We start from the raw sequence: 27,711 nt of genomic DNA on the forward strand, positions 1-27,711 counted from the left end.
ACATGTATGGGAGATTTGAATGGTTTTGACTGATAGGACAACTGTGTCAGGAATGTGTTTTTGCATCAGGAGGGTTAAGAAACCTTACATCCTCTGGCCCTTGATGGCGACATTAGTATGGTACAGATAGTCATGAATCAAACCTGTTACTTCATTTCATATAAATCAAGCTCAAAGGGGAAATCCAACGTTTTGAAATTGATCCCAATTCTAACCATCGGTCACGATAATAATCCATTCCGAGGTGAACTTCCTGAATTTATCCAGCATAAAAACAATTTAAAAAGAGGATCTACTAGTTTCATGTACAAAATACAGCACTTCCATACCAGTGTGTGTACTATGCAAATGTACATGTATGGTACATGTACAGTATGTGAGGTTACCAAGAGCTACATGTACAATTCTTCACAAAAGCATAGTTTACATGTATTTGCATACATGTACATGTACCGGTACATGTACCGCTGGGTAACATTAACCGGGAATTTTGATGTTGAGCATAAATTTGGAATCAGATCTTGGAAGGCACAGGATCCTGCCCCTTTTTTCAATAGCATAGGGTCACAGCTCAGATTCTGCGGTAGGTTTGGAATCGATACGACATTTAGCAACATGGAGTCACCTGATTGGTTGGCTGTTACACAAACCGGTACATGCACTGTACATACATTGTAGCCTCCATGTACAGTACTGAATTCACCAAAATACGGCAGAACATCAGATGTGTTATGCTTCTAAAGGTTCAAAGGAACTTCTTTTGCAAAGACTTAGAACCCCGGGCTGATGGACTAAGTGAGGGTGCAATTCCCAACAGAGGCTGCTTTGGTCAGACCGGCACTTCACTGGTTCAGGAACGACTACGAAATGCAGGAGTTACGGTCGCATCACTACCAGCAAGCTGAACACTCCCACTCAACATGGCTCTTCTCAGCGAATGAGGGGGGCGCTGTTGCTCAAGGTGGATATGACAAAGACCACAGTAATTGGTCATGTTTACAGTGTTTGCCAATGGACATAAACTTCTGTGTTTGAATACATGTATCCAGAGACATGTTACATTTGCATGTAAGCTGCAGTTTGAATGAAACAGAAGAACATTTTTAATTTCTTACAGATGGCCAGAACAAAATATTCATCTGTCAGTTTTGACATTAAAACGGGCATTGATTTTTATTTTGAAACAGAAATCACTAGAGCTTCAGATCAATCCCATTCTAGCCTCCATACTGATGCACATGATGAGGAACAGGTTGTGGAGTGATCAAGATTTGGCTACAATGTAAAACAAGCAATGAAACACTACATGCTGACATGATGGTAATTTACTGGCCTCCTTTTGGTTTGTTTATGCCATTAATCAATGATACTCATAATATATCCACAACCGCTTCCAAAACCCCCCAAAACTCCAAATTTTCCCAGGTTCGAGATCAACTCAGGTCGTGTGTGAGAACCTCTGAGAAGGAATCCAATTTGTTGTTTGGTTTAAGGAAAGACCTTCGGCCTACACGTACACCAGGAATTCACAAACAGGAAGTTGTTTGTTAAGATGAATCACGGGTGGAAAATGAGAACGACTTCACCACTCAAAGGAAATTAGATTCCTTGTAATACTGATCAGACAACTACAAGACTTTAAGACTATCCTTGCTTGATATTACATGTAAATGTACCGGTACATGTAGAGTGTTCTTTCAAAAAAAAACGAAATATTTTCATACTTTTTTACAAATAAAATAAAATAAACATTTAGATACTGTGCTGAATTCAGTACACTTGCCATTGCCTACCATCAAATATCTGTTTAACCATTGTATACATGTATGCAAGCAGCCTCCAGAGTAGAACCAGACTTTTTTTTAAATGAAATTTTGTTCCAGCTTGCTGCCAAATGTACAGATGAGAAAAGTGGTTTCTTCCTCTACCGGTACTTTACCTTTGACCGAAAGTGGACAATACAAGTATCTTGGTTTTTTTCTTTCAACATTCCTCCACGACAGAATGGTTTGAGAGGTAACACTAGACGCTGATGTACTGGTACATATGAGAAAACTTGGAATACAGAGATACAGAAGTCCCATAAATATTCATGAGTCGACAAATGTATATACACGTATAACTCATTGATGTAGGATTAATTTTGTTTCCATTTCTTGAATGAAATCATCTGGTTGTCTATGGGAAACCATTATCATGTCCATGTACAGGAAGTTCAATTCTTCACAGCACCGTTTTCATTCTTCAAACCCCTGTAGCTGTTGAAGGGGCCAAACCAAGCCATGATTGAAAGACTTCACATCAGTGTTCTGATGGGAAAAATAGGGCACTTCTGGTGAGCAGAGGAGCTTGGGAGGAGCTCCAACTGCTTGTATAGAGTCTATCACCCAAAACATTTTGTATAGAATCTACCACACAAAACACTACATGTACAAGTATGTGGGATTTTGAAGTAGGGGCTTAGCTTTTCTCACACAGAATTTACGCTTCAAAGGTTTTTTGATGTCTGTGAGTTCATTCAGTGGGCAGAAGCGTTCAAGTAGAACCTTAATTTGGAGGGTTAAAGATCACACGTACATGTAAGAGGGAAAATCTAATAACTTTTTCAACATTGCAAGTGAACAAGTACATGTACGTATTAAAGCATGGTGTCCTACGATACAGTCACGTACATGTACATGTACATGGATGCTGAACTTCTGTGCTACAATATGAAAGCCAAATGGCACAGTGGAACATTTTCAAAATGAAAATGAAATCACGTGCTTACATACCGGTAGAGTACATGTACAGTTTGTGTTTCGCCACTTGGTGAGAAAAATACTTAACATGACCACTACAAACTTACTACACATTTCCATTTTAATTGGAACAAGTCCATATGAAACTACCGTAATCAACTCAGCATGAGCACAGTTCCATTTTCACGCAGGCAGGAAAGACCCTCCACCCTTTACGTACATTGTTCCAGCACCAAGTATTACTTCCTTGTTTGGCTGCAAAAACATTCAAACTTCCTCTTTCATACCCAGGAGGTAACAAGGGTCGGCAAATCAACAGCAGCCATGGCAAACATTTCCTCCACACAAGATAAACAAAGTTTTTCTGTAATGTTGTCACTTTCGTTTCTTCCACTGAGGTGAAACCTCTTTCACCATACTGCCCTTTTTTTTTGAGTCAATCCAAACATGACTGTAACCCAACCTATACAGAAAGCACCGAGAGACACAATCTGTTTCAACATCATTTGACAAACCTTCATGGAAACAAACTCTTGTGCAAAGGAAATTAACCACATATACTGTACACGTAGTACTGTATACCGTTAAATGTACCGGCACGACAAAAATGTCAAAAAATGGGATTTGTTCATTATGTAATAGTTCATCTTCTGCATCTGTACCATGCAATCTATCTTTGTAAGAACCAGGTTCCCATCTGAGCCAAAAATCAGATCACAAGCAATATACATGTACATGTGCACTACAACTTCTGGACCGGTGATTTCTGCTTTCAGAAAAACTGTTTTCTGTATTAAGAAATTTTCACTCTTTGCAGCTTCGCAAAATCGGCTCTCTGTTGGGCCAATTGTAAATACATGTAACTTGGACGTGGCTTAAATTTACACAACATACATATACATGTAGGTGTGTACAACTTCCTGGGGTACGGCTGCTGTCACGACCACAGACTCCTGTGTGATTGCAAGCCACACCCAAGTAGTTCAGATGCAGCCTTTGCTGTCCTTAAAAATTGATATTTGTGACCCGGTACATCGTACTCAGGAATAAGTCCATGAGGCCCTTTTACGTCATAGCCGAGTAAAGTGGGGATGTGGGTAAGTGTTGAAAAATCGATGTGGTGTTTTCTGTTTATTTTGGAAGTGTATGTATGAAAGGTTACCATCAACACTTGTAATGTGTACCATTTGAAAGGTTGAGAAATTTTCTTTCTGACCATGTATATATTTCAAAAACTCAATTTGCGACTTATTCCCGATTTCGATGTACTGGGTCACATTTTGTTCCAGCTTGTCTTGCTTTGCTTTAAAGACTCTGGACTACAGAGACCAGCCATTGGAAGGTCAGAACCCACTACCTGACCACAGAGACCAGCCATTGGCAGGTCAGAACCCACTACCTGACCACAGAGACCAGCCATTGGCAGGTCAGAACCCACTACCTGACCACAGAGACCAGCCATTGGCAGGTCAGAACCCACTACCTGACCACAGAGACCAGCCATTGGCAGGTCAGAACCCACTACCTGACCACAGAGACCAGCCATTGGAAGGTCAGAACCCACTACCTGACCACAGAGACCAGCCATTGGCAGGTCAGAACCCACTACCTGACCACAGAGACCAGCCATTGGCAGGTCAGAACCCACTACCTGACCACAGAGACCAGCCATTGGCAGGTCAGAACCCACTACCTGACCACAGAGACCAGCCATTGGCAGGTCAGAACCCACTACCTGACCACAGAGACCAGCCATTGGCAGGTCAGAACCCAATTTCAAGGGGAGAGGGAATTTGTGGGGGGGACCCCAAAAAGGTTGACTTTTTTTTATGCAACTTTTTAGAGTTGTACTTCTGTGTACTTTTCCATTCTTTTGTTTTCCTGTTGCTGCTGCCTTTTAATTATGCACAAATACATGTATACACCATCACTGAAACAAAGCAGCTAGGAAACCCCATGTAAACGTGGAAACTAACTACACTATCACCGAACTCATAATCCAAAATCGATAATGAAAAGAAGCTTCCCTGTAAAACAAAAACGGAAGTACAAAGTCAAGGCATGATCTATTATTTCTGTTCATTTCTCGTTATTTTTGAAAACTTGTGTTTGGTTAGGAAACACAATCTTACTAATGTGCCCAGTTAGCGTGAACAATTTCACTTTTGCAGAGAATAGGGAAATTCACAATACAGTGCGCTACCAGGAGGTTGCCATGGGGAGACCATTTTCCCAGTCTCCTGTCAACAAAAGCATGATTGCCTTACATCAGTAGACAACTTGGGAAATTTTTTTATAGATTAGGACATTCCATATGAAGAGGACAGTATAATAATTAAAAATGCTACTCAAATAAACGTCATAACCTTCTTCCCTGACAAAAATATACTGAGAATAATTTCAGTACCAGTAAGCTGCATGTAGCCGACGAAAAGAATTGTCAACCATTTCCCACAATGCACTGTGAATAATGGCCTTTCAGTGGCAACCTCTAGGTGGCGCACTGTGTTGTGAATTGCCCATGTTGCCAAGTCTTGAGATGCACAGTGTAAATAAGAAAGGGGCATGGCTAATTACCTGTCGGTCACTAGGAAGAGGTGGAGGGGACATCACCAATTGGCCATCCAGCTGCTGATCATCCACAGGTTCGTAGATGCCGTCATGGTCGGCGTCTAGGCTCTGGTCTTCTTCAATGGTCTGGTAATGGGCAGCAATGCGGGCATTCTGCTCAGCCTGCTGCCGGGCGCGAACCACCTCCAGACTCTCTCTGGCTGACACCTGAGAGGAGGCAGAAGTAGACACAGGAGACCTGACCTCATGCAATCGTTTAAGAACAGCGGCCACTTTGACTGAACTGCTAAGCAAAGAGAATATTGCTCAGCACATCTGGTTACCAGCCAAAACTGTCACACCATATCCATTGCCCTTCCTGTGTACAGGGGTGGTCACTGGTTCTCTCTCATGTGGTTCCCCTTCATAAGGTTTCTATTTATTTCTATGTCTGTCCTGCATTCATCAAAGTATCTACATGTATTAGCAACAACGTCCTTCAGCTCACCTACATGTACATGTACTTGTACATGTACAAGTACATGTACATGTAAGTACGGGGGGTCTGTAGTTAACTTCTCTCTAAAGCCTGGTTCATACAGGTACATTGCAGTAGAGGCAAAAGGAAAAGCAAAGCAAATTTGACATCACAGAACCATTTGCAGCAAAATCCACTTGAGTTGAAATGTGTTCAACTCTTGCAAATACAGGTAAACAGCACAAATATTTGATCTAATGTCAATGTTACGTTCACTTTGGTGCCAAGTACAAGAACCAGCCACTAAGTGATTCATCCACATGAGCAGAAGTACATGTACATGTACCCCCCTCGGTTTAGAAGAGCCATGCTGGTCAGGAGTGTTCAATTTGTTGGTAGCGATGCAACTTCAATGCTTGCGATTCATAGTCGTTTGTGAACCAGCAGTGCAGTTACTACCAAAGGACCCCTCCCTTGCTAGGACAACTGCACCCTCTCCTGGTCTAGCTTGAGGCCTATTACCGTATGTTTCTGCCATCTCTCTCTTACTGTAAACAGTCCCACTATCATTTACCAGGCATGCCTGTCCGCCTACCTGTGTATATGGCGGCTCTCTCTTCTTTGCTGGTGCTGCAGCATTTCCGTCGCTGTTAGCTACAGCACCAACTGCAGCTGAAGCACCTGCTGTGCCAACACTTGGAGTCCTATTCCAAAAACAATCCAGTGACTATTACTCTGCCTTTAATCTTTCTTATTAAACCATTTTTCCTCTCCAACTTCCCCAATCTTCAGAGATCCACTGCGACGATATACTTTAATCCAGCATTTTAATGAAATTGGAACTTCAGCCATTTTACACCCAACCAGGTATCATGGGCACTGTCAGGATTTTTCCAGGAACAAACAACCTTTTTTTTTGTGGGGACAGGGAGATTTCTGGAAGGACGAAGCTTGTCGGCTAGGAAAATAAACAACAGCCGGACAGGGTCAGTTTTGAGGTTTGTTCTCAAGCGAATTGGAGATTTTCATCTCTACTTTTCATAACTTTTGCTTTCTCCACTTGTTTTCTATTTTTTTTTTTCAAGGAAAGGGAACAAAGATCCCCCCTGCCAATGCCCATGCCAGGCACATAGTTTTTTTCCTTTTGGAAAGGTACTATAGTTATTGAGAATACACAGCAGGTAGTGAGTTACATGTACATGTATATATGTAACTGACCTTGGAATTGTTGAGTTTGGTTCTTCGTCCTCCTCGTTCTGGAGGTCAGGTGGTTTGTACGGAACAGGTGGCACCTCTTCATCATCATCTTTAACCATGCCTACTGCCCCGCCCACTGCCCCATCCACTGTAGCACTGCCCAAAGTGATGTCCCTCAGGCGGGCATAGCCATCCTTCTCCCTGGCTTCTGATGATTCATCTCTCGCCGGACGCTTCTGGATGCTGCGAAGTCGCGAGTAGCCCTCCTTGTCGTCCTTGGTCTCCACCTCTTTGGTGTCCCCTCCCACGACCACACTGGTGTATGGGTCATCGCCCTCTTCCACGTCTGTTTTGCGGACGTTTCCGCCTCCGATACTGTTATAGTCAGTATCTTCTGCCAGTTCGGTTTGGGGTCCACGTGCCTGATTGAGAGCGGCATTATTGGTAACAGAGGCATATTGATCATCTTCCACTTCGTCGTCTGTATTTTCCTTCTTGCCATCCTCATTGGTCGGGCTGGCTGGGGAATTCTTGGTCTCACCTATAACGTCGTACATCCGATTACAGTCATCCTCCTCGTCCTCATTGGTGGGCGTGACTGGCGGCATGGGGGTGGGGGGGAGTTCGGGTAGCCTGCGCTCACACGTGGAGCATCGGGTGAGTGGATCGTCTGAGTGGCCTGGGCTGGAGGATGCTGACTGGACACTAGCCGAGCGCATCTTCCGAGCATTGTTAGCTGAGACAGTCAGTGCTGTCTCCGAGTCTGGAGCCGTTAAGGCTTCTGGTGAGGGACTCTGTACATGATCAAGCAATTGGTCATTATGTTTAAATGGGTTATTTGTGAAGTGTTCAAATACTCCTACATTTGTAAAAAAAGAAGTCTCAAAACAAATTTTCAAATAAGAAAAACTTGGGCTGCATTTGAGCAAGTCAATCACGTTAACCCGCCTTACATGTAGACTACACAGGGTTTGGACCCAGTGTAGTCCGCACAGGGTTTGTACGATACGCATTACATGTATGTGGACCTCTTTTGTTCACTGGCCCACACTACATGTAGGTACATACATGTACATGTACAATGTACCTGTACAATGTACATGTATTAGCCAAAGTGATTCACATGGGCCTACAATGTACATACAGTGTAGTACCAATACAAAAGAGCCTGAGAGCGTCCACAAAAGCTTCAAGTAACCAGTTCCACAGCACGTGCACAAAATGAAGCACATCCGAGGTCAGCTACATGTAGGTCTAACCTACATGTACATGTATTAGCCCAGCCGTACAGAGACTTGTACGCACACTTTGAATTCCTGAATGATCTTGCTTTTTAAAAAATTGATGACGAACTGGCTCAATTATACCGGTACGATGCGTTCCTTCATGGCACCTTTGTTATGTAGGAGCCCATTATCCATTGCCCCAGAAGATATGCCACAGGTGGCTATTGTGTTTACTTCTCAATTGAAATCAATTCAAAGTACTATACATGTACTTTACTGGCAGCTCTGTTAAACCACTTGCCACCGGGGACACCGGTTTCGGGCACCGTGTGTTTATACGCATGACCAGGGTCTCCGAAATCGGACAACGGGAACTGGGCAACAAAAGACCCTACTCGGAACAAATGACCAGGCTGCTGGGCACTACTGACATTTTTCACTTTCAATAGTGGAGATAATCCAACCTTGTTTTGAAACAGTACCACGGTTTGGGGCATTTAGTGTGAGCGGACTACCACCGAGGACAAAAACGCTCCACCACCGCAGCAATGAGCCACATACATGTACATGTAGCACCGCTGCACGCTAATCTGGCCCCTATTGAGAAGAGGTCAGCAGCGCACTGTGCCAGGTTCGTGAACAAAACACCACACAATCTGGGCTCTTTTTACAAGGCTGCTGGCCTGGCTGAAATACTCGGGCGTCAATAGATTTTATCTGTCTGACTAGAGTGGCCAGCAGACAGTAATTCGTGTGGGTGTAACCGTCCATTATTTGAAATGATGAATTTTTGAAGAATTTTGAAAACTGAAAATCTTGAAAAAGTCCCGATTATGTGCACTGCATTTTTCAAACCACCGGCAGCAAGTGGTTAAAGTCGGCCCTTGTCCAAAAACTAGGTTTGCGTGTATTTGTACATGTATCAGTACACTGCTCTTGGAATTCTTCCAAGACCAGTACACGCTCCTGAGTTGCTTTCACTGCATGGAGACTTAACTGAAAGCAAAAGTTGTCATAAAGATGAACATCAGGGTCCACTTTCAAGAAGTTGCACAACAGGAATGTTGCTTGACAAATTTATGTGCTAAAGCAAAAATTCAGCTGGGAACCAGCCGTAGCAATGAACATTATCACATGAGTTTTTGCATCGTAACCTCTTTCTGCTGAGAAAATTTTTCTCGTGCTACTGCTAATCATATCTTTGTACTTGAAAACCATGAAACTAGCCTAATTAAGACAACCTCAATGACTATTTGGCAATGTACATGTACACGTACATGTATACCGCATAGAATTTAAGTTAAACATACTGGTCATGGGTATACATACATGTACCTGTACATGTATACATAAGATTTTATAAATTTACTACAATGAAGAAGTGCTACGTGCACCTGCAGTGCATTTGGGTCACTTCTATTCTACATGTATACAGTACGTGGTATAAGAAGCATTATACCACGTTATACATGTAGTAACAAATTGAACTGTTGCATGATTGGCTAAGCATGAATTCATTTGGCATCCATTGTTTTCAACTGAAATGCCATGCACCTCAAAAAGACAATACAGCACCATAATAGCCTCATTCTGAAGGTACCGGTACCATGGCAACTATTATTGTGCAGAATCTCTCAACGTTGTCATGGGGACTTCAGTTGCAAATTTAAAAGTGACCTTTCATTAAATTCTGAACTGACACAGAGTTACATTTGTATTGATTTTTAGCCCAGACTATAGGCCTAATACATAAATAAGATACATTGCTGCAGCTGTCAAGGATCTTATGGATAAGGTGTCATCAAATGTTGATGTACCGGTACACGTGCCTGTGTAGTACACGTACATGTAACGGTAACTACAGGTACAGTACTGAGTAGCCTCCATTGTTGATCTACTGAGTATTCCTTTTGTTCTTCCACTCAACCTCAAGAAAATAAAAACTTGGATCACTTCAGAGGGCTACATGTACATGTACATGTAGCTCCAATTTAGACGACTCTGGTGACCATGGTTTACAATGCCATCAACGGTTATTTGCAAGGGCCTTCTTCAATGGCTGTACAAGCATTGTGACAGCGACCGGTACATATTGTGCTGTACGGAACCACTGAAACACCATGCTTTCCACCATTCAAGGGAGGCCATCAGTAGTGTCATCATGGCACTCAAAGCTGTCAATGGTCGTCCAAGATGGCATGCACTAGTTCCGTTCCAGTACAGGTAGACAGGCACTTAAATTTGTGCACTCAGGTCAGATATTTTGAGCTCTAACAAGTTGTCATGCACAAAATGATTCAGTACTTCAGGCACTGACTTTGCCTGAAGACCGGAAAAAGAGAGGGCAAAAGTTTTGCATGTAGGTAAAAACAGCACTACAAATAACACAGATGCAGGCAGCTGGATGGAATGAATGTACAGTGTACATGTAGTTGGATTCCATGAATTGAGTCTTTATATCCCCTGTAACTGTTTTGGATACGGATAAGCAAGAACAATGCAAATCCTTCATTCAAATGATATACGGTTTTGTGACTTGGCTTACTTGTAGTTGGTACAGACATCACTTGGGCAAAACAACCTTCCTACTGATTTCAAATGAGCAAGATTTAAAGGGTGCAACCAAACATGCAGTACAGGTATGTATCACTCTCAAACTACAAACTGGTACATGTACATGTAGGTCTGTGACTCATTTAGGTGGCTTTCCGCATGTACTTGTAGGTCGATGACAGGAAAATAAACGTGACATTCGGGGCTGAGATTGGAGGAAAATAAGATATCCCTAAAATAATCACCAGAGGTCTTAGGTCTTGAGGGGTCTAGAGTAAGGTCTATGGCATATTTGTGTTCACCTCAAGACACCCCTTAAAATAACATCTTCTTGTGTTTTTTGTATGTACATCTCACTTTTAATACATAAAATATCTTCATGGTAAACTGTGGACTTTCAAGAGATTGTTTAAAAAATCCTAACATCAGGAAAATCCTGAGGAAAACTCCTGAAATCAGGAAATATCCTGACTAATCTCATCCCCGGACGTTATATCTTACCTCTGGGACTCCGTTATTTGTCAACTGGATTTCTTCCTTTTCAGTGTCACCTTTTGTTTCGTCATCCCTGCCACTGAAAAAAAAAGCAAAACGACAACTCACTTTTACGTTTGCTTCTGGCTTTGAGGCACTCAAGATGAGGTACATGAACAGGTTGTACAATGCACAAACCGAGTAAACATGAATAATGTCAATGGGCAGGGCCTTTATGACAATTTACAATCATCTGGGGCAAAGGGAATTACAAGTTGAGCTTGCTGACAAAGGAATAAGTCATGCTTGCTGCAGTACATGACGTGACAGTTACAAGGGTCAGATTAATTTGAATACGAGTCGTTCTACAAATTTCAAGGCATAGTGAAACTACATGTACATGTAGTGTGCCTTCAAAAGTATGTGCGAAAGCGTCTCCATGCACTGGAATACAAGGGATGTATTCACAGTTACACTCATAGAACTCAGGCATGTTAAGTTGTGAAATGAGTAAGACTGAACAGACACCGTCCTGAATGCTTTTTGCCTGGTGCTCTTCAGGAAACTTTGGGTGAAAGGCTTCATATGGCACAGCATGTTGTTTTCATGTTTATGCAAACATTTCTGTCTTCTTTCCAGAATGACATAGACCAATTTTAAACATGCCGATAAATCTGACTGTTTCACTGGAACAATACGTGCAACGTAATACTCAATCAATAATATTAATCCTAAACTGCATCTTGTAAGCGACTCATTTGCTTCCACTGCTGGTAGAGAGTGTATCTCAGGACAACTAGCCACCAGAGAGTCGATCACCACGGATCCACGCAAACTGAGTTGGGGTACTCGCAGCTGGCATAAGGGCCCTCGAGGGGGGAAGGCTGATCAAACAGTCTCAGTGTAATTTGTTTTCAGTTTTATTATTATCAAGGCTGCGTGTATTCTCACTTTTTGGTTAAAAATAATATCCAGCTCCCCCATTTTAACTACTTTTTAGAAAGTCAACAGAGAAAACTTACATGTACATGTACTTAAATGTAAGTAATTATTGGTCCAATAAAGGTAAGGGCACCCTTTTTATACACAAATGGTTCTCGTACAGGTGTCTTGTTTCAATTAAAAGAGGATTGGTCAGTCCAAAAAAAACCTACATTCTTGAAAACAAAAAATCCACACTGCTGCCAAACGTGATGACTGAATAAATCAGGCAAAGAGCATGATGTGTACCAGTACATGTACTTGTCACAAGTTTGTTTTTATTGAGTACCATGAGCGTCTTTGTTTCTAGCTACTGGTACACAGAGAAATATTTTTATTGGTTTTCAACACAACACCCGGTACCTCGTTAGGGTCAGTGTCAAGACACAGTAGGATGTTCGTGTAAGCAGTGTGATATACAATGTACATTGTTAAACCCTATGTCATGTATGGCACTCCGTATATGTTTATACGTACACGTAGTGCACTGGGTGCAGTACGGTACCAATCGGTCTGGTATTGATGTCACACTAGGAATTCATGTCAATTGTCACTGCACTGATGTTTGGGCAAAATCGTATTGCACACATATCTTTAGTGATGCTTTTTACACTCCTCATCACATCCTACTTTGTTTTTTTTACAGGCAAAGGTCCTCTTAGCTGGATTTGTAGACAAAAGGCTTGTTTTTTTAGGTTGGGAGCAAAAAATAGTGTCAGTCAAAATGAGCACCAATAGAATTTAAACGGGGTGCCCTAGAGCCAAACGGACAATTAAAAACAAGCGTTATTTTAAATTGAACAATAAGATGAGCTTTTATACCAATAAGATGCGATCAACATTTGAGCAAACAAGATTTAGCACCCCCCCGCTATGTACATGTACAGTGTACTACCGGTAGTACGCATCCTCAGTCCTCCAAAATCCTTGAACTACCGATAACCTCATTGAAAAATTGGATACAGCATCAATCCTCCATTATTTCTTCTGTTTTTTTCATTTCTTGGAGGGACAACCACTGTCTCAATCCTTCAAAATCCTCCAATTCCTGTCGTTAAGTCGAGGCAGTGAAAACGGTATCCAGTGCACTGCGCTCCATAGGCCTGAATTTAAATGTATTATGGCTGAGCATATATAACAGCACAAAGTCTAACACCTGAACACGGTGCATCCAGCAAGACCAGCCACACACTTTTGCTGTACAGCTCCAGCCCTCCAAAGCCACTCAGAGAATAACAATCTTTCCCAAAATATCTTTCTTTTTTTCCCTTTTTTAACACTGGACAGCACTGATACATTTCAGCAGATTGCATGAAGCGACTGCACATGTGTACAAGCCATTTTCCAAAGATCTACTGTAGAGAACTTTATTTGAGGTGCTGTCCAAGATGCTCCATTCATGACAATGTACATGTACAGTGTATGTACATGCGTATACAAAAATGATTTGTTTGAATTTTACACAGGGGTGGATGTTATTGGACAAACTAATGGAAAGCTAGTGTCATTTTTGAACTTCATTTTTACACGAACTCTTTTGCATGCATAATTTCAAGTGGCTACACTTGGTTATTAAATTGAAATTCAAAAGCAAATATGCAGGGCTTGTCCAATTTGATTGCAGCTTGAAAAGGCATGATGTGAGGGAGAAAAAAAACAGCTGCATACAAAATGAATGACTCACTGAAAGTGGTTAATTATTACCTGAGAAAAACAGCGGACTGGTTTCCTGCGTCCATATATGGGGATATAGGCCAGGCAACACAAGCATGGCTCTACACCAGACCATACAGACCAGACTAACTAACTAGCCATATGCTGTGCCTCGTGGCTTCTTTACAAAACTATGGTAATCCCGTAAGCTGCAAAGCATGCCAGCAAATGCCAGGAACGCTGCTTGTCAAATCTGTATGTACATGTGCATACATGTACTGTACCGTACGAATCTATGTACATGTACACTAGCTACATGTACATGTACATGCATGGCTCACATGTCAAGCGCTGTAACTGCCTCCCAGGATAATATGTATCGGTAATCGGTATACTGGTATGCTGGCTCAGTACAACCTCTCGGCACTGGTACAGGTACATGTGTATACTCGTATACATTGCATGTACATGTACATGTACTTGTAACTGCACAATTTAGCCCTTTATAGCCCATTTATGTTTACAAAAAATCAAGAAAATTATATCCGGAATGCATGGAAAGGATATGCATGTACATATAACTTCAATTTCTGTTATACATGTACATGTACAGTATACATGTACATTGTACACGTATGCATATTTTATAAAATCACGTGGCAGAATTTCACTTTATTTTGAAGCCAGTAAATTTTTTTTTCATGATTACAGCTCAACAAATTTGCATACATGTGTAAATGTCTTCCCCCTCCCCCCCCCCAAAAAAAATCCACACGTACCGGTACACTGTATACGGTACTTTTTATACACATACATGTATGGTACACTGTACCATGCTTAGTTCCAAATTGCCCGTATGTCTACAAGTATGACTTACATGTACATGAATCAGTTACATGTACTGTGTCGTAACGGTAAGCTTACCGATATATTAATTGCCCAAACTGTTCTGAGGTAGTTGTATACAAGTGTAAAAAGGTCTCTGCTCCAGGAACAATCTGTGCGTTTCATGCACATTCAAAGAGGCAGGGGATAGAGCCTTAACTGTCCGTTTCTGGTCCCCAGTACTATAGAACTGTCAACCTCAAAGCCTCCATAGCATTCACTCATTCAACGCATTTCAGGCAAAGTTAAAAACCCTTTTGATTTCTCCATAATCAAAATGACAAACTTTTGCATGTTTCATGAGCTTTCTGTAGTGTAGTCATGCATTACCGGTTTTATTATGTTCTTACAGTCCATGGCTGTTTTTGGAGTGAGTGTGTATGTACATGTAGGCCTATGGTGTACCATGGAGGAAGGAGGGGACTCCATGGGTGTACATGTACCACCAGTGAGTAAAAACTGTACCTACATACATGTACATGTAGTGGCACATTGTGCACATCACGTGGAAAAAGGCTTCTATGTCAGATGGAACAGCAGCTGCAGAGAGTGACAGGCAGGGAGTTTTGGGGAATGTAAGGGTTAAAGGTGTATTTGTTCTGGCACTCCAAGCAATGTAACTCTGTGGAATTCCAGGGTCTGCATGCACAAAACCATAACAATGGGCCCTCAGATTGTAGTTTACCAGTACACCACCAAGTGTAACATTCCAGAGTGGATGTTGTTTTATCAGATGACACACAAAACAGCTTGCTTTTTCTGACTTTTTATCGGCTACAACTTGGAAAGCTTTTTTTTTTCAGTACATGTAGGTCATTTGAGATTTCAAGAGCGGTGCACTAATTACTACAGATCTACATGTATACATGTATGTAGCTTGAATAAGTTTTATTGCAATGTAGATAGCACCTAAACAAAAACAGTGTATGCATGATTTTCCTGAATATGAAATAAGGATGTTCCTTCCCTGTCTGCACTATTTTTGTTTCCGGCATGCATTCATGCACATCAACAAAACATAATCTGAAACAGTACTCTATAAATAGCTCTTAATTCAGCTACAGAAATTTCCTCAAAAACGAAGTCTAACATAACAATATAAACTACCAGTGAAAATGTGCACCAGCTAGAATGGTTCATGTACATGTATGTACCTTTGGTAAATGTGCACATACATGTAGTACAATCATGTACCAGTACCGGGGGAGGGGGGATATATGTGTGTACTCCAATGGTGGACTGAAGACTGCAGAAACCAAACCTACATGTACATGTAGTTGGAATCATTTCTAACTCTCTTCAGGAGTTACAAAAAGTTGGAAAGGTAATTTAGTACAACCTCATGGACCACCAGTAAGGCCGCACAAAAATGGTACATGTACAGGAACACGGTTACGGTGTGATACTCAACATTGCTGGCAAGAGAGGGAAGCGCTGGTGTTATTACAGAACATGGTGTACATAAAGGACACGCTGTCACTTGAGAGCAATCAAGTTTGTTAAGCGTGAAAACTGATCCTTAAACACATCATTCAGAATCTATCTTAATTACAATCAAGATATTTTCCCCACTTATTTCCACAAAATGAAAGGTTTGAGACCGTACCGGTATGCTTTTTGTCTTCAAAGAAACACTGTACATGTGAGAAAATATAAACATGTACTTAGAACATGCAGTAACCCTGTTTTAGAAACTCATAATGAAATTTAACTTTGCCTCCATGAACTTGAACGATTCAATTATTTACGTTACCCATTTAACTCTGACCTTCCCCAACCACACAGAATTAAACAGTAGTAAAGTGTTTAATTCTGTGGGGTTAGGTCTGGTAGGCCCATAACAGCTGGCTTTTGCATTGGGTTTGGCATACCTCAGAAAAACAAAGCCCAACAGCCTCTGTGCAAAAAGTCCCACATGGGTGTTTAACTTTGTGTGAATGGGGAAGGTTAGGGCCAGCAACCCTTGGGGGTTAGGGTTAATGTTTACTGTATAGCTGGTATTTCCCACTAGCCCCTAAAAAAAAGAAAAATCCATCCAAGTGCAAAGTTAAGTCTACCATACATACATGTAGGTGTGCCACTAAGCAACAAACTCTTGATCTGGTGAATATGAAAGAAGACAGCATTTTCTTGAGCACATTTGAATGACATGTTCTAAAGCATCCAATTGCCAAAACTGCCGAAAAAAAACATCCAATTTGCCGGTCAAATACCACTGGCTCAATGAGTGCAAAATGTCAACAACAGCACTGCACGATGAGCAAACTTCATCTGCTGAAATCAAGTGCTGATTGAAGAGAAATGGACTTTGTAATGCAGTTAAGCTGAAGCAAAATACCCCACTAAAATTCCTGACAAGGAGGAACAGAAAGCAAATAACACATGCCAACTTTTCACACAGCTGAATATGAGCCACACTGTATAATGTGCATGGGTACTGTACTAAGAAATTCAAGCAGGTTACAGTAGACAATGTGAAAACATGTTCACCAGGATGAAAACATCCCCCCGCCCTTTTATATCCCCGCTTCACAATTAATGTTCTTCCTGTGATGTCATGATCCATGGCTTGATGATTAAAGCATGCAGAACTACACGTACATCTACACCTACACACAGACTTTTCACTAGTGTCCCACATGTGTCCTACCCCACTACTCATATTGATGAAAAAATGAGAAAATCTTTTATGAACCCTAACAGTCCCAAATCCTCCAATTTTTAATATGATTTTACATACACCCTTGGGGGTCACCCGGGTTAGGTTTAAAAAGAAATCAAAACAGTTAAAAACAGATGAAGATGTTAACCCAAACTAAAAGACACTGCATGCTGCTTCCAAATTTACATAAAAGGCTATAGAGTTTCAGGATGGTAGGGTCAGGGTGCGGGAGTCACATTGGTGCAGTGATATACATACCGGGTACATGTACATGTACTCTCCTCGTCGTCCACCTCTGTGACCTGGGTTCGAATCTCATTCTAGCTGACATGTGTACATACATGCAGGATTTTTGTCCCAAACTCCTACAGGTACAGTGTACATATACATGTATGTATACCTGGGGTTTTTTTTCCTAGAAACTCTAAACCCCCAAACAATTCTGATCTTTCACGTACCAGGACACGTGCACGAGCAACTGTAAATCCTCGCTTTTCCCACCTTGCTAAATGATGGCCCATTGAAAATCATCCTGGAGATGACATGGTTCTCATCAATAAATAAAGTTGTGAAGAAAAATATTAGGTGCATGTACACCAGGTACGGCTAGTGTGATTTTTCAAGCCAAATGCAATTGAGTTGGCCCACCTCTATACAGGTACATGTAAGTACCTGGTACAGTAAGTCTTCTGTGGTTAATGCCACATTGTACATTCCACAAACGAAAGAAATATTTACAACAGAAATCTGAGAAATCTTTGTCTTTCTGATACCGGTATGTTGCCAGCCAGCATACATGTACAGTGTACATGATAAAAAAGGGAGGGAAGAAATGTGTACATTTCACCATCTGACTGTTCTGTATCTACAGACCGGTACATGTACATACATGTATGTACACTACCAGTGCCGATATGACCAAAGGCCACACACTGCAAGGTTGGTTTGTTTAAGGGAAATACCGTAAATAAAGCATTTAAGTGCATACGGACATGTACATGTAGGAATGCTTACATTTACTGTACACAAGTTGAATTTTTTTTTCAATTTTCTACAACATTTATTTGCGCAAACTCATCCCTATCAATGTTCTAGAGTAACTCTGCCGTGACCAAATTGGGCCCCGCAGAGTTCCATTTATTTGTCTGGTTTTAAACTAAGGCGTAGAGGTTACAATCTTTACATGGACCAACATTTTCTGCGAGCCGGAGACACACTTCGTGGTGGCAGTTTCACATTTGATTTACATTATTTGATCTACTGATCCACAATGACAGCTTCATATATTTGATTTAATTGATCTACTGATCCACAATGACAGCTTCATATATTTGATTTAATTGATCTACTGATCCACAATGACAGCTTCATATATTTGATTTAATTGATCTGTTGATGCACAATGTGGGGATTGGGAGCCCCAGTGCTGCATTGAATACAGGGCATTTTGTAGAAAAAATATCACTACAATAACAGATTGATTTCCAGATTTGCAATCTTATTAAACATAATAAAGAGAAATCAAGGTTTTGTGCAATTGCTAGGGTAAGTTTTTCTAAGTTTGGCCTTGTCCGATGTGGCTAGAAGCGGTATCAGGCTCGGGAATAGACAAACACTGACTTGACAGTACCATACATGGATCGGCATGTCCTTATCCTGCATGAAGAAAATCCAATCTAAATGTACCTGTCCAGGGACGGATCTACATGTAGCTTTCAGGAATGGGAGGGGGGAGGGTGTTGATGGGTGGACTAAAGGGATGCCCTGCTACTGTATAAAGGAGATCCAATGGAAATCAACATGTACATGTGCTTGTGTACATGTACATTGTAATTGTTTTACTACCTGGTACATGTGTAGATGGATAGAAGGACAGCGCAATCCTTGTCCAGGACTTTTTTATTTTTTGGTAGGCTTACTCATTTTCCATCATTTCACTAGTATTGGTACATTAGTCCGCAGCTGAACGGGTCAGTTACATGTACAACCCCCCCCGCCCCTGATCTGCCTCTGCTCTACACGGGGCAAGTCTTAAACGCATTTTAATTTGATATGAGCACGTATGAAAGCCTGTAAAGGTAGAGCTGGGGGCACAACCAAGATGTATAGAAACTGTCCCTACCAGTAATTTAATCTCAGACATGCTGCAATCACTGACGCTGAACCAACCAATGGCCAATGGCATGTCATGGTCCCCAACACAGGACACATACATGTACATTTGCGTCAGTGTGATTAAATGCCCAACCATACATGTACATTTGTTCATGTACATGTACTATACATGTACTATACATGCACTATACATGTACTATACATGTACTATACATGTACTATACATGTACTATACATGTACTATACATGTACTATACATGTACTATACATGTACTATACATGTACTATACATGTACTATACATGTACTATACATGTACTATACATGTACTATACATGTACTATACATGTACTATACATGTACTATACATGTACTATACGTGTACTGTACTATGTACATGCTCTCTGACTAATTACATAAACTGTATACAGGTACAACATGATAAAGGTACATGTAGCACTCCAATTCTTACAGAGAAACTGCATACATGTAGGTACAGACACGTACACGTACATGCATGGGATATTCCCTGTTTGCTGGAACTTTGACCGCACTGAAACAACTGAGTTTTTTCTGCATCCTGCTTTCACATGGGGAGTTGCTGTTCCTGGAATCATTAAGAAAAACACACACAAATACCAGGTGGATGTGGAGCAAAGTTCATGATGACGACTGCTACAGTACATTGACCCAAAAAGGGAGGGGGGGAATTCATCCCGTCCACATTTGTCAGCTCTACATGTACATCACTACCGAGCTACAGTTCCTTCAGTCAGTTTGACACCAATTTTGTGACAATCAGACATACATGTACCGTACAGCACCAATTATTCCAGGACAAATCAGCACCATCGTCAATACATGTACATGTACCGGTACATACAGACTGGCATACTGTACAGTTGGGGCAAAAGGTACATGTACATGTATACAGTTACAGTACTGGTGGTTGAAAAAGAGTTCTCCTCAGGTTTTTGCTGTTTGAAATAGCTTTGCCAACTTTTTCTTTATGAGGTCAGACAAATTGTATCTCAGCTTAATGTTCATAGTGTGTGCGTCAATTGAAACTGCTCAGAGACATTAATTACTGTTTAAGATAATATCATTTTTGAAAAATCAATTGGTAAAAATACAAATTTACATTTTCCCCCTTATGGTGTTTCAAAAACACTTCAGAAAATGCTCCACTGCAACTACGAGAAGTGACAAAATATACAGAAAGTGGCACTAAATATTACGGTTGGAGTTCATGTGCATGTAAAATTTTGATAAATCATACAATACATGTACACTGTATGTCTCTGAGTGTTTTTACTTGAAACATGCACCATGTACACCACCGGTAAGTACAGACCCATCTTGTCTGTCCTCATGAAAAGAAAAGTTGGTAGGAATGAGTTAAGTTGGAGAACAGAATGTTTTGTTCTACCAGGTGTGTGTAAACTTTTTGCCCCAACTGCATTTGGCTTTCAACCATGTCAATTTCCAATGACACGAACAATTTGCGAAAATTCTTTTTTTGTTTTTTTTTAACCAGATGTACGTGTTCATGTATGTCAACTTTTTGCCCCAACTGAATGTGGCCTTCAACTTCCAATGACGCATAAAATTTGAGAAAAATTTTTTTGTTTCATCAAGTGTATCTGTACTTTTTGTCCAAACTGCATGTGGCCTTCACTTTCCAATGACCAGATGACACGTACAATGTGAGTTGAACTTGAAAATATAAAAGGAATTTAAAAATTGTCAACAGAACAAGAAGTACTGTTCATCTCTTAAACCTTGCTGGCTTGGTTGGAGATGGCTGGAGATGCTCCTTGACGCAAGAGACTATTTTTAGTGATTATAATGGACAAGTACCGGTACAATTAGGTACGTTGTTGTAACTGATTTTGTAAGTTTGTTCATCAACAATCTGCTGCTCAGTGCGACCGAATATGCAGATATTTGATCGAATTGAAGGTGGAACATTCAAATAGTGAATTATTCGAATTGACTAGGCCCTATGTTAAATACATGAGAACTGGACAGTGTATGGGGTCTGGGCATTCAGGGTTCACACAATAGACTGCTTATGATTTGACTCCATGTCTGAATGGTTAAAAAGTTCCATTACAAAAAACTGACTTTCGCATGCATGATGAATGGGTGTACCGCATATCAAGTACCACTACATACATGTACTGTACATGGCCGACTAACTTACAGTACATGTAGATGCGAAACTTTGTAAATATGTATTATGGGGCGTTTCGAGGCCTCAGCAGGAAGTAGAATGGCACTAGGACAATGATGCTTTTAAGGAAGGTCATTTCAAATTCCAGACTAGAACCTGAACAACTTCCACATTTCCGTCGACCCACCTGTCTGGCTTGCTGGCGCATGTACACAGCACCAGCACTATCGTGAGGCTGATAAGGGTTGCTATGGTGACCAGTAGCCCCAACACCAAGTTGTGTGCCAATCTTGAGTCTGTAATGAAAGGCAAAGGAAAAATAGTAAGAGAAACTACGGAAAACCACCTTGCAGGATTCCTGAGACATGATAATGAAATGCAATAGATCTTCATAAAGGTCCAAAAATAACATAAATTAGCTTTGCTGTCATCTCACCATGCTCACCTTGTACAGGTCAGGTTAAACTTTCTCCACATACATGTACTCAAAGTAACGGTAGTAAGCTACATGTATTTGCCAAATTTCTCAGAGGGACTGCCAAATTACCTTTAAATATCTTATTGCAAACATGAAGCTGTTAAAACACAGAAGCGGTGTCAGGCAATCTGTGAAATTTCATCTGGCATGCTGTCATTTTGTACCAAGTACCACAGCGGTTAATAGGCGAAGCACAAAAGTGTGTGGTGCATCTAACACTAAAGAGATAAACTCTGAGAAGCTCAAAGACAATTTGGATGGGAGGTGGTCTAAACACAAACTTGAAGGCAAGTTTGCAAAATACTGTACTCAAACCTTGAAAAAATGCACTTTTGGAGGTCATCATTGATATCTGCAGATTGATCTCACCTTTGTACATGTACATGTATTATCCAGGCACTCAGGAAACGTCCTGCGGATTTATTCCAAGGAAGGCAAACTATGAGCTACATACACCTGTACATGTATATGTACAGTACTTGAGTGTCAAAACTGAGCACTAATTCTTGGGGCAGCGAACTCAAAAATTGAAACGATGAAATGGAATGCCACACAGAGAAAATAACAAATTTGAAAAATTACAGGCAAGTGCAAATGGTGTATACACATGTGTACGTTGTACCTTAAATGTCTTGTGTATTAACTGGTATGAAGAGTACATGTACATGTATAATGTACATTCTGTGATTTTGTCGCCTTAAACATAATGTTTATGAAATACATGTATACATGTGTACAGTATACTGTACACAACAAAGTTATGTTTGGCTCTATGTACATGTACATGTATGTTTAACAGAATTCTTGGTACCACGCATAATGCTGTACTGTTGTTCCTTTTTGTGGACAAATAAAATGACTATTTTTATGTACACTGTACACTAATATACATGTACTATGTACATGTACAATAAGTAGGGCCTACATGTACACACTGGTATAGAGTATAATGTACAGATTGCAAGTTCTCTTTATCACCCTTGCTCTCAGGGCCTACATGTACACACTGGTATAGAGTATAATGTACAGATTGCAAGTTCTCTTTATCACCCTTGCTCTCAGGGCCTACATGTACACACTGGTATAGAGTATAATGTACAAAGTGCAAGTTCTCTTTATCACCCTTGCTCTCAGGGCCTACATGTACACACTGGTATAGAGTATAATGTACAAAGTGCAAGTTCTCTTTATCACCCTTGCTCTCAGGGCCTACATGTACACACTGGTATAGAGTATAATGTACAGATTGCAAGTTCTCTTTATCACCCTTGCTCTCAGGGCCTACATGTACACACTGGTATAGTGTATAATGTACAAAGTGCAAGTTCTCTTTATCACCCTTGCTCTCAGGGCCTACATGTACACACTGGTATAGAGTATAATGTACAGATTGCAAGTTCTCTTTATCACCCTTGCTCTCAGGGCCTACATGTACACACTGGTATAGAGTATAATGTACAGATTGCAAGTTCTCTTTATCACCCTTGCTCTCAGGGCCTACATGTACACACTGGTATAGAGTATAATGTACAGATTGCAAGTTCTCTTTATCACCCTTGCTCTCAGGGCCTACATGTACATCCATAGGGCCTATATCTCATCACTTTTTATAAGTGTACAAAAAGTTGACTTTCACCTCCCCCAAAGTGTACATATACCAGTACTGTACAATGTACATCAGCCAGCAAAAAAAGATGATGGATGGAGAGCTCCACTGGCCTAATCCCCTATTGCCCAGGCACAATGATGTACATTTAAGTCTTGTGGTTAACAGAAATGTTAATTTCAAATAAAACATTGTTTAAAACAACACCTGAAAACTCAAGGCCTGAAAAGCAGACATTACTGATACTAGCTAGCAACATCTGCAAAATTTGAAAGTGACCGCCGATTCGCACATTGACAGATTCATATTCAGAAAAAGCGTATACGAGGTCTTTAACACCCCCCCCCACGGTCTGCACACTTGTGAAAATGATGAAAATGATGGATGGCCCCTAAGCAATATAGATAACAGTCGGGTACATGTACAGGTATACATGTAAGTATAGTACATATGTACATGTAGGTTTCTACTCAATTACCGGTTTTTGTACTGAACAAGTAAGTATACAGTTGCCAATGGCTGGGCATACTCAACTGAGCTGGCACAGTTTAGCATATGACATACATGTACATGTACAATGTACTGTACCTCTGCAGTGAGAGTTGGGGCAGAAGAACTTAATTAATTTTGAAAGTACAAGTACAGGTGTATTATATCAAGTACACCTACATGTACATGTATGTACCGGTACCCAATAAATCTGTCAGGCATTAATTTAGCTTAAACATGTTAAAGTTAAACTTTACTTTAAAATGAACTACGGTGTTTAAGATGTAAGTACTATCATTTGTCACCACTTCTAGCAGTAATTATTACTTCTCGCTGGATATTAGGTATGTGTACATGAAGCTTAGAAGGGAAAGAGGCTCAAACCCGAGGCTCAATTATGAATGGCGGACTCATTTGGCCAGCATACTGTCACGTCATTGATATTATCCCTGAAATTAGTATGTGATCTGAATCACTACAACAATTAAACATGAAAAAAGGACCACTTCTAGCTTGATGACAGGAGTCTACTTGAACAGGGTTAGTTCTCTTTTCCTCCCAAAGATACAAGTACATGTAAGTGAACCTAACCACCATCTTTGGAATCTTCCATTGCAACTCATGGCTGGTTCTTATGGTTTGCACATTATTATATTAGTGAGTTTTCAGGACTGTTTTAGCATGTTTTTTTCAACTCTAGGGATGAAATCTGAGGACTTTTATTGGTATGATTGGAGTATGAGCAGTTTTAAGTGAAAGTAATTAATGGTAGACAAGGCATAGTATGGAGGGCTCCAGGACCCTACTAATTGCCTGATCATGTCCAAATGTTAATAAAAGTGATTCGTAGGGAATTACTCAGACTAACATTAGACCCTAACGTTACCCGGTAGTTCTTTTGCAACCAATGCAAGAGTTCATCAATCACGAGCACAAGGAATTCACATGGCATTAAAATGAGCATAATGAATAGGCAATTTGAATTTCACTGAACATGAAGTCAGTTTTAAGAAGCACATCAAATTACCGACTGCGAAAGAGTTCCAAATACAGGTGCCACTTGATACCCTGCATCATGTGCATGCCTTGTGCACAAGCCCTATAATTTAAACCTGATAATGTGAGACTGGTCTGAAAAGTTCTAAGTTATGAAGTGTTTTCTACGTGTTGTAACCGGATTATGCGTTACAAATAGTTTCAGATGACATTGACAGGACACCGGTGACAATGCGGATTATAAACAAATACAAACACAAATGATTAGGCTTATTCAGAAACGTGCGATCAGCTCACAGGAGCCATCTTGCCAACCCCGGCATGGCCTTCCCTATAATGCACTTGAATATGCATAAGAATGGAGTGCATAACTGGACAATTAATACATGTAACATATGAACAATCACACCGCTACACGTACACGGTAGGCTACATGAATATCTCAACATGCTCAATGTTTACCCGGACCAACTCTGACTTCTTAGGTCACATTCACTATTGCTTACCCCACTGTTCTGGGGGTGATTATTGCTCTCACTAGTTTAAGACATCAGACATGAAGGACATCTGGACACAATAATTGTCAATTGTCAATACATTATCAATGATTTCATCACATCATTGCATGTCTGACCATCATGCTGACCATAGAATATGAATTTTCCTAATTCTCTCAAGAGGTCTCAGACAAGTAATTAAAATCTTGGTTACAGCTACCCAATTGTTTGACTTGCTGATCCTCTTCTTGAGGTTATTTAGGGAATAATATGATAGAGGTGTAGGCCTAGCCTGCCCAGGCAACTGCAGGGGAAAATTATTTCCATTTATGGAATTCTTTTCCCTGACTGCAGACAGCAAAGGAAATCAATTGTATCTTTTTAGTTATTTTGTGATAAGAAACATTGACAAACCTTTTGTCAACAAACCCGCCGAAGCAAGCGAGTCATCTTCCTTTGACGCGACCGGGCGGCATTGGACGAACTTCACGCTGATCTGGACCAAAACCAGCAGGAGAATCCAACCAGAACGCCATTTTTTGTCATCCATTCTGACAACACTGTCCCCTCCACATCATATCTGGGGAAACATCCAAACGATTCTCCTAGAATTGGATGGTTTTGATACCCGGAAATGGTAGATAATTTACACTGTCATTTTCGGTGATAAAGCTTGGAACGGTTCCTTCCACAATATAGGTTAATCCCATTTATTATGTGTACACAAATAGAGGCGTTTGGGTACCAGATCGGTTTTATCATTGAACTAAGTAGTCTGGCTAATGTCCACAGTGCAAAATGTCTCAATGGAAATAACGTGACAAAATGCGGCGGATGCCAGACTCAACTTGTGAGTCATGACCAATGGAGTTATGCTATAAATAACATGAACGATGATTTGTTTGTTTTTAACAAGTATTTTGTTATATGGGTGAACATACTTTGAATGGCGGATGAAATTCAGTGTGTTACTTCAACCCTGTTACTTTAACCCTTTAGTGAAATAACAAATACGAACTGTGCAGGCAACTGTGCGCTTTCCAAAACATGGCAAAAACCTATGCAAATTACACCTTAATCTGCCCCTTTAGGCTGACTAGCATCCACGAGTACCAAACTGTGAAAGTATACCAACTCCAGCCGCAAGAGGGCGATATATTATGGGGGCTCAGAAGAGGACATAGCATACTTTTGTCAATGGGGGCCTACTGAGTACAAGAAAATTTTTACGAAGCAATAAATTTACTACGTGATTTTTGGCTTAGTAAATCTGAAGTAGCCAGACAAAAAAAATCTCTTTAACTGCAACTTGAATTTCATAAAATTAATTATCGATCCGCTTTCATATTCTTTACCGCGTTATCCTTTGAAACTGATGATGATGCCTTGATATAATATGGTGATAATTTATAATAAGGGTGACGGGGAAGGTGGTGGAGACGGTGGTGATGATGACAGGTCATTTTTCTTGTGATTTACAGCTTACTTGGTGTTGGAAAAGCTGCATGGGGTAAACTTATGTGTTTGGTATGTTGGGTTTTGAAGTAGTTGTCAATTAGTGGTACCTGGTTTGGATAAATCTTTGCTAAATATTCCCAATTCTTCTTTCCACTGTTGGGTTTCAGAGCAGACCAAATTGTTGGGTTAAAATGACTTCATTAATAGGTTTTTTTTTACAAATACCAACCGCAGTGGTATTTTGGCTTGTAAATTGGACGTCAGTATGAGAAAAACTTTTGTAAGCAGTATTTGTAGTCGATGCCTGCTTTAACAATGGGAAGGGGAACAAACACCGACCACGTATTCCATTTTCCGAGAATGGGGGAAGGACTATGGCTCTTCTTTTTGAAATAATTTTGTGGGAAAAAGTCGATTCCGCCATGACAAAATTTGATTTTGAGGTTTTGTGTGTAAAGGCCCATAAACTGAAGTATTTTTCACAATGGAAATGATAA

At 40.6% G+C, this 27,711-nt stretch overlaps 1 protein-coding gene across 1 annotated transcript in view; it reads right to left on the reverse strand.

Annotated features, from left to right (window-relative positions):
- Nucleotides 1–26,465, reverse strand: part of LOC110980536 (uncharacterized) — a 35,325-nt gene extending 8,860 nt beyond the window's left edge. The window contains exons 1-6 of the mRNA XM_022237323.2: nt 26,171–26,465; nt 21,878–21,986; nt 11,247–11,319; nt 6,988–7,760; nt 6,365–6,473; nt 5,319–5,519 (exon numbers count right to left, since the gene is read on the reverse strand). Coding sequence (XP_022093015.2) covers nt 5,319–5,519; nt 6,365–6,473; nt 6,988–7,760; nt 11,247–11,319; nt 21,878–21,986; nt 26,171–26,306 — 1,401 coding nt within the window. The 5' untranslated portion in view covers nt 26,307–26,465. The remainder of the gene's footprint in view (nt 1–5,318; nt 5,520–6,364; nt 6,474–6,987; nt 7,761–11,246; nt 11,320–21,877; nt 21,987–26,170) is intronic.
- Nucleotides 26,466–27,711: the final 1,246 nt, after the last annotated feature.

This window comes from Acanthaster planci, linkage group LG10, assembly GCF_054643075.1.
Source record: "Acanthaster planci isolate LZ-2023a linkage group LG10, COTS_SCS, whole genome shotgun sequence".
Taxonomy (NCBI): Eukaryota; Metazoa; Echinodermata; class Asteroidea; order Valvatida; family Acanthasteridae; genus Acanthaster; species Acanthaster planci.